General features: G+C 24.0%; 1 protein-coding gene across 2 annotated transcripts; it reads left to right on the forward strand.

The window, feature by feature from the left end:
• The first annotated feature begins 2543 nt into the window (after positions 1–2543).
• Positions 2544–6310, forward strand: LOC123263687. Of its 2 annotated transcripts, none has more exons than XM_044726628.1 (3): positions 2544–2587; positions 3663–4373; positions 5615–6310. In XM_044726628.1, the coding sequence occupies exons 2-3, from the start codon at positions 3678–3680 to the stop codon at positions 6284–6286; spliced, it is 1368 nt and encodes a 455-aa protein (XP_044582563.1). In that variant the 5' UTR covers positions 2544–2587; positions 3663–3677; the 3' UTR covers positions 6287–6310. The 2 variants fall into 2 exon arrangements, with proteins under 2 accessions (XP_044582563.1, XP_044582562.1); XM_044726627.1 differs by having other exon boundaries at positions 2555–2580; positions 3647–4373.
• The last annotated feature ends 6587 nt before the right edge of the window (positions 6311–12897 follow it).

Raw genomic sequence — 12897 nt, forward strand, 5'->3', positions numbered from 1 at the left:
ATTTTGATTGCAATAATTGTGTAATATTTTTTAAGAAAGGAATTTTATTAAGTATTTATTTAAAGTTTTAAAAATTCTGAATTTTTTTAATATTAAAAAAAAATGATCAGCTGTAAATTTCAATAAAAAATTATTTAAAAAAAAATTCGACAAACAGCTGATTTATTTTTTATTAATTATCAGCTGTTAAAAATTTTTTGGGTTATTTTTTAAACATTAACTTTTTTAATTAAAAATTAAAAATAAATTACATTGAAAAAAGACATTTTTATAAATTTTTATTAATTGTCAGCTGTCAAAACTTTTGTAAAAAATTTTTAGTTTTTCAAGTTTTAATTGCAAAATAATTGAGTGATATTTTTTAATAAAAGAATTTTATTGAGTATTTATTAAAAGTTTTAAAAATTCTGATTTTTTTTTTTTAATATTAAAAAAAAATGATCAGCTGACAATTTCAATAAAAATTTATTCAGGATTTTTTTTAAACACTAATTTTTTTAATTTTAAATTGAAAATAAATTTAATTCAAAATTTTTATAAATTGTCAGCTGTCAAAACTTTTTTTTTTAATTTTTAGTTTTTTTTTTAATAATTAAAAAAAAACTATTCGTAGGGTAAATGTTCCAGTAGTTGACTGGGCACCAGTAGTTTCCCGCTTTCATAAAAAAGTCTAAAAATTATTATTAACTGCATTTTTTATGACCCTGAAATTTATTTGTAACTATTGTTGAACTTATAATCATTACAATGAATAGGTATTCCAAATTTTATTTAATTTTTAGAACATCGAAAATAATTCATGAAAATTTTTCACCGCATGATCTGACTAAAATCGGTCAATTACTATAGTAGAGTATCCGAGAGGCGACTACATGTTTTAGTTAACAAAAAAGTTTCTATTAGGTTAATCTTGCCAAATTAAATTCTGAAGTAGTCTTTAATAGTTTCTTAACAAATCTTTTAATAAGATTTGACAAAAACAATCAAATAAATACCAATTCAATGACCGGTCAGATACTGGCACAATAAAACACCGTTGTACCATCAATAAATGACTTCGGTCATCTATTGGAACCTGCTATTTTTCAAAATACCAGTAGTTGACCGCATGCACAGTTGTAAGTTTCTAACTTATATAAAATAAAAATATAAATATGTTTACGTGATAATATTATGTTTACATAAGTTTTGTTATTTAAAATAATTTATAATTATTAAATTATTACTAATAAAGAAGTATTTATGCTTATTGTTTAATGTGTTTCAAATAAGATGATTGTTGAGTCAAGTTTAAATTTGTACACTGATAGAAGGATTTATTAGCTATTAATAATTTAATTTATTTAGAAGAAAAGAGTACATTTATTAATAGTTAATAAGTATTTATTTATATTTAATCAATATTTATTAACAGTTAATAAATATTTTGTTGAGTGAATTTGTGTTTCCCCTAGCGGTTTTGTAAATGCCGAAAAAATGTCGCAATTATATAGTATTAATGCGGTATTTTTTCAGCATTTTTTCGGTTGTTTTGGTCAGTTTTTTTATCGAAAAATTACGGAACATTTACTGTAAAAATGCGATACATTTACGCTGAAAATGCGGCATATTTACGGTAATAAGGCGGTAAAATGACTGTATTAAAACCATATTTAAAAAATGGTATCAAATTAAATAACGCTCGGACTGGGATTCGAACCCAGAACCTCCTGGGGACATGTCGGCTACTCTACCATTTGAGCTACCCGGTCCATACCATATTGCTTTTTTGCTTATTCTATATACATTAAGCCGTCCATCTTACGATAAGCATATTTAAAATAAAATAATATAATTATATATGTGAAACAATATAACTTTTCGATTTTAGAAAATTTGCAATTTTCTAAGTGAGAAATTAAAAATTGAAATTAAAATCAGAATATATTTACTTAACATATGTATTATTTTATATTAATTATCGCTAAATACCTAATTAAAAAATAATATTCTACATATTTTTTATTCAAAAACAGTATTTGTTTTTGCAAAGTAGCGATGGAGAATAAAAAGCAAAATTTGAAATTTTTCATTTTATTCATTTCTAACATAGAAGTGAACTAAAAATAAAACTAAATCCTTAATCGGTCAACTACTGATACATTTACCCTACCAAAATTAAAAAAAAAAAAACTGATAGGTGAAATTTTTCTAAAGCATTGTTTATAATAATTAATTTTTTTTAATAATACTTAAAATTTGACAACTGTCAGAGTCAGCTGATTTATAAATTCATATTTCAAAAGAAAAATCAGTACTTACTGCGCGGTAATTATAACAATAATAACAATTATTATTTTTATTATTATTATTATTCAATAAAAATTTTATATTAAATTGTCTCATTATCGACACCAATCACCAATAATAAAATAGTGACCCGAATGCTGGACGCCATGTTGTATTGTTATTGTTGTTATACATCAGCAGATTGAAAAAAAAAAAAAAAAAACAAAAGAAAAATATGAAAAAATTGAAGCTTGAAGAAAAACAATTTTTTTAATATAAATAAATAAACAAAATAAATTAATAATTAAAAAGGTAAGAAGTGAAAATAATAACAATAAATTAAAAAGAATAATTTATGTTAAATAATAATAACAATTTAAGATAACCTCAAAATATGACATTAAAGTTAGCCGTCACTTGACAATTTTTTTAGTTTTTCAAAACAAACAAATTTGTTTAAAAAAAAATTAAGTTTTTAATTATTTAAATTATTATTTACTTGACTTAGCATTAATTTTATTTAAAAAAAAAATTTGTTCTTAAAAGTTGTATTTAAAAAATTGCATTTTAAATTTCTTAGTCAATTTTTTTTATCATTATTTCTTACAAAAATTATTTAAATAATTAAAAATCTTTCTATTTAATTTTAATTAAAATTTCTACGTCAATTTTTTATTTTCCAAAATTTATTTGTTAAAAAAATTCTTAAAATTAAATAAATATCTGCTGAATTAATTTTCATACAAATTTGTTCAAAAAAATTGAATTTTCAATTTTTTTAAATTTCTCATTATCAATTTTTTTTTTTGCTATAATTTGTTACAAAAATTATTAAAATAATTAAAAATCTCTCAATTTAATTTTTACTAAAATTTCTACAATTTTTTCTTTTTTAAAATTCATTTGTTAAAAAAATTCTTAAAATTTAATAAATATCTACTGAAATAATTTTCATAAAAATTTGTTAAAAAAATTTGAATTTTTAATTTTTCTATCAATTTTTTTTTGCTATAATTTTTTACAAAAATTCTTAAAATTTAATAAATATCTTGAATTAATTTTTATAAAAATTTCTTCAAAAGAATTAAATTTTCAATTTTTTTAAATTTCTCAATTATTTTTTTTTCTATAATTTGTTACAAAAATTATTAAAAAAAAATTGAATTTTCAATTTTTTTAAATTTTTCATTATCAATTATTTTTTTTTCTATAATTTTTTACAAAAATTATTTAAAAAAAAAAATTGAATTATCAATTTTTAAAAATTTTTCATTATCAATTATTTTTTTTCAATAATTTGTTACAAAAATTATTTTAAAAAAAATTGAATTTTTAATTTTAAAAAATTTCTAAGTTAATTTTTTTTTTTCTTTTATAGTTAAAAAAATAAAAAGAAAAAAATCCTAAAAATGCCAAAAATAAAACGTGAAAAAGTTTACGGCCGTCGAGAAATTGAAGCAGCGTTGGAAGATGTCAAAAGAGGAATACCTATAAGAACAGCTAGCAGGTCTCACAACGTCCCTAGGTCAACATTGTACTCCAAGTTGACAAACAAGACATCACTAGAAGCTAAGCCGGGTCCGGCGACTTATTTGACCCAGGAGCAGGAGCACCAGGTGATTGACTGGGTGTTTTACTTGCGAGACCGCGGATTTGCGATCACCAAGAATCAGCTGTTGGACAGCGTGCGCGACATGATTGTCGCCCTGGGCAGGAAGACTCCCTTTAAAGACAACCGCCCGGGCAGGCACTGGTTCGAGGCCTTCCTAAGGCGCCACCCCGACGCTGCTGAGAAGGTCATCCAGAATCTCAGCTCCAGGATGGTCGAGAAGAAGTCGCTGAGACACTGGTTCCTCGAGGTCAAGCAGACGCTGGAGAACCTTCAGTTAGTGGAGCTTGGAAAGGACCGGGTCTATAATTTGAAGGTTGAGGATTTTCTGATGAAAGGTCAGAAAAAGAAAAAAGTTGATCCTGATGATTGTAAGGAACGTGTTAAGGTTGTCTTTGCTGGAAATGCTGATGGAGATCTTCTGCCGCCGATGCTTGCTTTTGGGTACCAAAGAATTCCGGGAAGTGTTTCTAAGAATTTGCCGAAAGATTGGAAGGTAAATTTATTTCTAGACATATAATTAAGGAATTACCTTGTATCTTGGGAAATATTGAGATTTTTATAGATATAAGCTCATCATGATGTTACACTCGTCGAGACCTTTCATTTGAGTCCCTACATCAATTTTTCATATATTTTATATATTTATATATATTATATATATATATATATATATATATATATATATATATATATATATATATATATATATATATATATATATATATGTAAATATGAGAAATATATCAAAAATGCATGTGGGTACCCGAATGAAAGGTCTTAATGAGTGGAATATTGAGATGAGTTTATATCTTTAAAAATGTCAATAATTAAAAAATTACATTAAATCTTGTGAACTATTGACATTTTTAAAGATATAAGCTCATCACGATGTTACACTCGTCGAGACCTTTTATTTGAGTACCCACATCAATTTTTCATATATTTATATATATTACATATATGTATATATGGAATATATATCGATAAAGCATGTGGGTACTCAAATGAAAGCTCTTGATGTGTAACATCAGGATGAGCTTATATTTATCTTTATAAATGTCAATAGTTAAGTAAGTACAGTGCAATTTAACAAAAGTCATTATTCAATAAAGCAAAATTTGATTTAGTTATAATTCACAAGTCACGGCAGTCACATAGTGGCTGCCAGGTTACTAGTTTTATATAATTATATGAAGTTGTTGCAGTAATATTAAATTATAATTTTATAAAATTAGATACAATAATTTTATACAAAAATGTAAAATTGTATCATTTCAAGGCTTGCCAATTATTTTGCATACATAATTATATAAATCAATGTATAATTATATGAAATTGTTTCTTTTACATAAAATTATAATTTTATAGAATTGTATATAATTATAATTTTCTATAAAAATATGAAATTGTATCATTTCAAGGCTAGTCAATTATTTTTTATACATAATTATATGAACACAATGTATAATTATATGACGTTATTTATGGTAGATAAAATTATAATTTTAAAGAATTGCATATAGTTACAATTTTATATAAAAATATAAAATTATATTATTTAAAGACTAGTCATTTATTGAGTATATATAATTGTATAAAACAATATATAATTATATAATACTAAATTTAATTAGGTTAGAATAAAAAATTCAAATATATAATTTTATACAAAAATTTCTATTTAATTTTATATAATATAATTATTTAAAAAAATTAATTTAAAAAATTTTCCAGGTGTCAGGAGAGTCAACAGAAATTTTCCGCGAGTATATTTCATCAACTTTCTACCCGTGGCTAGTATCCAAAAAAATAAAGTTCCCAGTAGTGCTGTACATCGACGGCAGCGCCAACCTGAGTATGTCAGTAGTGAACTACTGCCGAAAAGTACAAATAGAACTAGTAGGGTTATGTCCAGATGCGACTCACCTGCTCCAGCCGATAGAACAAGCGCTCTTGAAGCCTCTGACCAAATCTTGGAACGATTCTCCGCCATTAAAAAAAGAAACCTTCGCTCAGGCTCTCAATACGGAGCTCCTGAGGATCGACAAGATGGCGGACGAACTCAAAATGGCGTTCAAGACCTGCGGACTCTGCCCGTTTTCAATCGAGGTTGTTAATTATGGCCTGGAAGTGGAGCTGGAGATTAAAGAAGAAAAGATTGAAGATGATAATAATCTTCCTGACTTTAATAATGATAATAATGTAAAAAGTAGTCTAAATCTTACCAAAAATTACTCTTCTGAAGAGTACTTGAGGTTCCTGGAGTTCTTCGAGAGACATCTAGCGGCAGATCTTTTGAAAAGTTTCAGAGAAAATTTACAAGGCTCAGTATTTGTTGGAGAAGAAAGAAATAAAGGACTTTTTGAATTCTGGGTTGATATAAAGAAGAAATGTTTTAGTTTTTAAGTTAATTTTTAAATTTAAAATTTCATTTAAGGTTAGTTTAATTATATTTTATTAATAAAATATTTCGTTATATAAAATTATATTAAATTTGTAAGAAGATAAATTTGAAAAATATTCACTAGTGGCGTTAGTGCTGTTTTCTTTAAAGTGAATAAAAATATGTAAATAATTATTTTGTAAGAATGTTAAGAAGTAAATAATAACAGGGTAATGTTTTTTATAAGTAAAAGAAATTGTTTTTTTCCTATATATATATATATATATATATATCAATCTATATTATTAAGAGAAGAAAAATGTTGTGTACTTAGTCATATGGTTTTTTTTTTTGTAAAATTTAGTGTCATAAAGGTCTTGACTTTGTGTCTTCAAGGTTTTATTTCACTGTCACTAATAGTTAATTTATTGTAAGTATTTAGGCTGCATTTGAAAATTCTCTATCTCTAGTTACGTAATTAAGAAATGACCTTGTATCTTAAGAAATATTGACATTTTTAAAGATATAAGCTCATCTTGATGTTACGCTCATCGAGACCTTTCATTTGAGTACCTACATCAATTTTTCATATATTTATATATATCACATATATGTGTATATGAAAAATCTATCAATGATGCATGTGGATACTCAAATGAAAGATCTCGATGAGTGTAACATCAAAATGAGCTTTAATTTTTAAAAATGTCAATAGTTAAGAAATTACATTGAATCTTGTTATCTAACGATATTTTCAAAGATATAAGCTTATCCCGATGTTACACTCATCAAGAGCTTTCATTTTAGTATCCACATGCATTTTTGATATATTTTTCATATATAAATATATATAATATATATAAAAATAATAAAAATAATATATATAAAAATTGATGTTGGTACTCAAATGAAAGGTCTCGATGAGTGTAACATCGGGGTGAGCTTATATCTTTAAAAATGTCGATAGTTCACAAGATACAAGGTAATTTCTTAATTATGTTATATATATAACATATATATGTTATATATATGTTAAAATATATATTTTAAAGATATAACCTCACACTGATGTTACACTTATCAAGAGCTTTCATTTGAGTACCCACATGCATTTTTGATATATTTTTCATATTTACACATATATAATATATATAAATATATAAAATATATGAAAAATTGATGAGGGTACTCAAATGAAAGGTCTCGATGAGTGTAACATCGGGATGAGCTTATATCTTTAAAAATGTCAATAGTTCACAAGATATAAGGTAATTTTTTAATTATGTAATATATATAACATATATTTAAAAGATATAAGCTCATACTGTTGTAACACTTATCAAGAGCTTTCATTTGAGTACTCACATGCATTTTTGATATATTTTTCATATATAATCATATGTAGTATTCATAAATATATAAAAAATTGATGTGGGTACTCAAATGAAAGGTCTCGATGAGTGTAACATCGAGATGAGCTTATATCTTTAAAAATGTCAATGGTTCACAATATACAAGGTTATTTATTAATTATGTATCTAGAGATAGAGCATTTTCGAATGCAGCCTAAACACTTATCATAATAAACTGACTATCGGTGAAAATGAAACGAAACCTTGAAAAGGTACAACAATAAATTTATTTTAATAAACCACCTGTGTTCTATAAATGAAATAACAAAAATTAAAATAAATGTATAATTAATTGTACATGACATATAAGTGGCAGACTGTTGTAAAGGGTGAAATTACACACGCGTGAGCTGATTGTTAGCATGCAAATATGTTAGCAGACAAACATCAACAATCTACAAGCTAACTGGGCTTACATACTAACTATTAACTCTACCCGTGTCTATGTCACTTGGATAATTAATGAGTAATGAGGAATGACCGGCATATTAAATTAAAAGACGTTTCATTAGTTCAATCCCGTTTGAATGTTTGTTATTATCAAACGGGAACTGCTTATCACAATTATAATTTCTACTATTATTATCATTAAGTTAATTTATTATTGCTGTGTAATGTGTTGTTGAACTTGATCTGATTTAACATCATAGTTATTTAGGATTTTGTTTCATAATCACATTTTTGTTTTTAAAACACGCGGACTGGTTTATTTTTTTTGCTGATTAAACTGTTATCGAGTAATAAATATTTCTAATTGAAAAAAAAAAAATTTTTTTTTACAGAAATTATAATAGTAACTAATTAAAAGTTCGATTGCTGGATAAATTATTTTTTTTTACTGCATTGACACTTAAAATCAATATAAAACAATTTTTTCTGTCCATTATTTTAATATTGGTAGCAATATTAATAATATAGGTCACTGTAAAATTGACAGTAAAATTTTTTAAAACCTGAAATAACTTTTTCTACTGCATTGACGCTAAAAATCAATGTAAAACAATTTTCAGTCAATTTTAGAAATATTAATGGCAATATTAATCATTTATTGTCACATAAAAATTCATACTAAAGTTTATTTATACTCAAAATGACTTTTTTTACTGCATTGATACTCAAAGTCAATGCAAAACCATTTTTTAAGCCAATTTTTCAATTCTTGGTACCAATATTGAGTATTTATGTTACAAAAAATACATACTAACAATTTACTCACCCTCGAAATGACTTTTTACTGCATTGACACTCGAAATCAATGCAATTTTTTTTATCCGATATTTTAATTATTTATAATATTATTCATCATCACTCACATTGAAATTCAGATCAAGAATGTAATTATCTTTAAAAATAATTAGTAGATTTTTTAAAAATCTAACTATCGCAGTAGTCCTCATGACGCAACTTTTAAAAAATTTAATCATTTTCTGACTTAGTTTGTCGAGTTGAGTCAGAAAATGTATATAGTTCAAAAGTTTATATATGTATGTATTTATATATATATGGATATATATATAAGTCAATAATTACAGTTTGATTTTTAGCGTTGCGTTTAAAATTTACCATTTTACTTTGTAAATATTGACGTTGCTTGTATTAGAAATTTACTAACTTTATTTTATACTTTTTACATATCATAAGATCATTTTTTAGGTATGTAATGATAAATATCAAAGTCTGAATTCTTAATTATTATACTTTAACATTTTAGACATTCACATAGTGAATATTACGGTTTGAAAGAGTATTTTCTTCCATGTTAAGAGTAAATTGTAACGTTTAAATGGTAAATATCATAAAGTGAATAGTAAAATCACGATTTTACTGTTTGAAATGGTAATTTTTAGCAGTTGATCATTACTTATTATAAATCGACTGTTATTTTTTACAGTTTACTTTTTTCCGTGTACGATAATGATCAGTCTTTCGTGTAATGTTTTCGGGTAATTCGTCAGTAAATATGTCACAAATTAGGTCTATATATTGTTTTCTTTAATCAAAATTTCATCCGGTTTCAAAATTCTGATTAATTTGGAAACTGTTGTTCCTAAGCAGTTACTTAAAATTTGGTCATTTATAATTCAAATCTTATAATCTTTGCAATTCTTTGGTAAATATTTGAGAAACTTTTTTTTTACAAGTTAATTTTTTTTCCAAAATCTGTTCTAAATAGTTTTAAATTTATTATTGAATTTTGTTTTTCATTCATGAATTAAGTTATATATTATTAGTGTTATTATATTATTTTATTAAAAATCAAGTTTCTTTATTTGAAAAATCTACTTCCATTTCGGCTGCCGAATGGCCTTTTTTGAGATTGCATTGACTCTCAAAATTAATGCATAATTATTTTTAATCAATTTTTGAACTACTCATGGCAATATTAATAATTAAGGTCACCTTAAAATTCTTAATAAAATTTTTTTCATGCCTGAAATGACATTTTTTGAGTAAATTGACGCTCAAAATCAATGTAAAACAATTTTTAGTTAATTTTAGAAATAATAATGGCAATATTAATCATTTATTGTCACATAAAAATTCATACTGAAGTTTATTCATTTTTAAAATAACTTTTTGACTGCATTGACGTTCAAAATCAATGCATAATTATTTTTAATAAATTTTGGAATTACTAGTGACAATAATTAATAATTAAATCACCCTAAAATTCATAGTAAAATTTTTTCATACCTGAAACAACTTTTTTTTTACTGCATTGACACTAAAAATCAATGCAGAATAATTTTTTGTCAATATCTCAGGATCTACTTGCTCGATTTATTTGAAAATTAAATATGTTATTCTCCAGGCTGAAAAAATACAAAAACAATAATAATAATAATAACAGAAAAAAATAAAATAAAAATCTACGTAATAGCAAAACAATTTCATTGAAAATCCTACGCGTCAATTAAAGAGTCAATTGTCAATACAAATCTTCTCAGTCAATTATTTTCATACCTTTGAATAAATATTTTATTCATAATATAATTGCTAATAATTGAATAATAAAAATTAATTATAAAAAAAAATTGACAGGAAAAAAAAAATGAATTTTTAAGTGTTATTATTTGAGATATTTTTTTGATTAATATGGACACGTAAAACCCGACCTGCCCGACGGTAATTACTTTATAAATAGCTTTTCTCAGGACAGCCGGGAAGCAATGCAGGTAATGTAATGCAAGTGTAAGTAAGAAGTAAGAAGTATAAAAGAGAAGAGAATTGCAAGGTGTCTCTATACTTACTTATTCGCATATCTACTTATATACACAAAGTGGTTATTGCTCGGGAATATAAAATCGTCTTTATCTTCATTAAATTATTATTATAGGATCTTAATAAATACACTAGTCACTAGTAACTAGTAACTAATGCCCAACACTCATTAAAATTATTATTTTTTATTACTGTACTTAAGATATTTAATCACCGTTACGTTCAAACGGCTATTAAGTTACTTTTTAAATTAACTCGTATTTAAAATTTCATGATCTTGTAAAATTGCTCAATAACATTTAATACTATTATTATTATTATTATTATTATTATTATTATTATTATTATTATTATGAATAATTTTTTTAAAGATGGTAATGATAAATAATCTTTAATTCAATGAAAATGCCTCAAAAATAACCAAATTAAAAATTTCATATTAAAATAAATTTTTTTTATTGCATTGACACTCAAAATCAATGCATAATTATTTTAAGTCAATGTTTAAACTACTAAATGTAACATATATTATAAATTTCACATTAAAATTCATAGTAAAAAATTTTTAATTTCCAAAAATGACATTTTCGACTGCATTGGTGTTCAAAATCAATGAAAAATATGTTGTTAGTAAATTTTTGAATTACTAATGGCAATATTTATTATAATTATCGCTCTAAAATTCCTTGAAAAATTTTTATCATCCTTGATATGACACTTTTTTGACTACATTTATGCTCAAAATCAATTTAAAAATTTTTTTAAGTAAATTTTTGAATAACTAATAGAAATAATCTCTAAAAAATTCTCTTTAAAATTCCTATTAAATTTTTTTTATCCCTAAAATGACTTTTTTGACTACATTGACGTTCAAAATCAATGCATAATTATTTTTTAGGCAATATTTAACCTACTAAATGTAATATTTATTAAAAATATCACATTAAAATTCACTGTAAAATTTTTTTCATTACCAAAAATGACATTTTTGACTGCATTGATGTTCAAAATCAATGTAAAAAATTTTTAGTCAATTTTTGAATCCTTAATGGCAATATTTATTATAATTGTCACTCTAAAATTCCCTGAAAAATTTTTTTCATCCCTGAAATGACTTTTTTGACTACATTAACGTTTAAAATCAATGTAATAAAATTTTTTTCTAAATTTTTGAATTGCCCGAGGCAATATTTACAATAAATATCACTCTAAATTTCCTAATAAAATTTTTTCATACCCGAAATGATATTTTTGATTGCATTGACGCTCACAATCAATGTAAAAATTTTTTATAATAAATTTTTAAATTACCAGTGGCCATACTTACTACAAATGTCACTCTAAAATTGGTAATAAAATTTTTTCATTCCCAAAAATGACATTTTTGACAGCATTGACGATCAAAATCAATGTTAAAATTTTTTTAGTAAATTTTTACTCATGGCAATATTTACTATAATTGTCACTATAAAATTCCTTGGAAAAATTTTGTATCCTCAAAATTACATTTTCGACTGTATTGACGTCCATAGTCAATGTAATGTTTTTCATCCTTGAAATGACTTTTGTGACTACATTGACGCTTAAAATCAGTGTAAAAATTATTTTTAGTAAATTTTTGAATTACTATTGGCAATATTTACTACAAATATCACTTTGAAATTCCTAATAAATTTTTTCATTTACAAAATGACATTTTTACTGCATTGGCATTCAAAATCAATGTAAAAAATTTTCAGCTCAGTTTTGAATTACTAATGGCAATTTTTATTATAAATATCACCTTAAAATTCACTGTAAGAAATTCTTAATTTCTAAAATGACTTTTTTTACTACATTGACGCTCAAAATTAATACAGAATCATTTTGAATAAATATTTCAATAATTAAAAGTAATATTTATCATAATTTTCTTATTAAAATATTAATTGAAAGTGTATTTATCCTATAAATAATATTTATGTGCTGCATTGTTGTTTATAATTAATACACTTCTTTTT

Source organism: Cotesia glomerata, linkage group LG4 (assembly GCF_020080835.1).
Source record: "Cotesia glomerata isolate CgM1 linkage group LG4, MPM_Cglom_v2.3, whole genome shotgun sequence".
Lineage (NCBI taxonomy): Eukaryota > Metazoa > Arthropoda > Insecta > Hymenoptera > Braconidae > Cotesia > Cotesia glomerata.

What these genes read in the sequence shown, in the direction of transcription:
- LOC123263687 (XM_044726628.1), top strand. Translation starts at nt 3,678, where the DNA reads ATGCCAAAAATAAAACGTGAAAAAGTTTACGGCCGTCGAGAAATTGAA. An exon ending in ATTTGCCGAAAGATTGGAAG is followed by an intron (nt 4,374 to 5,614) that starts GTAAATTTATTT and finishes AAAATTTTCCAG; the next exon opens with GTGTCAGGAGAGTCAACAGA.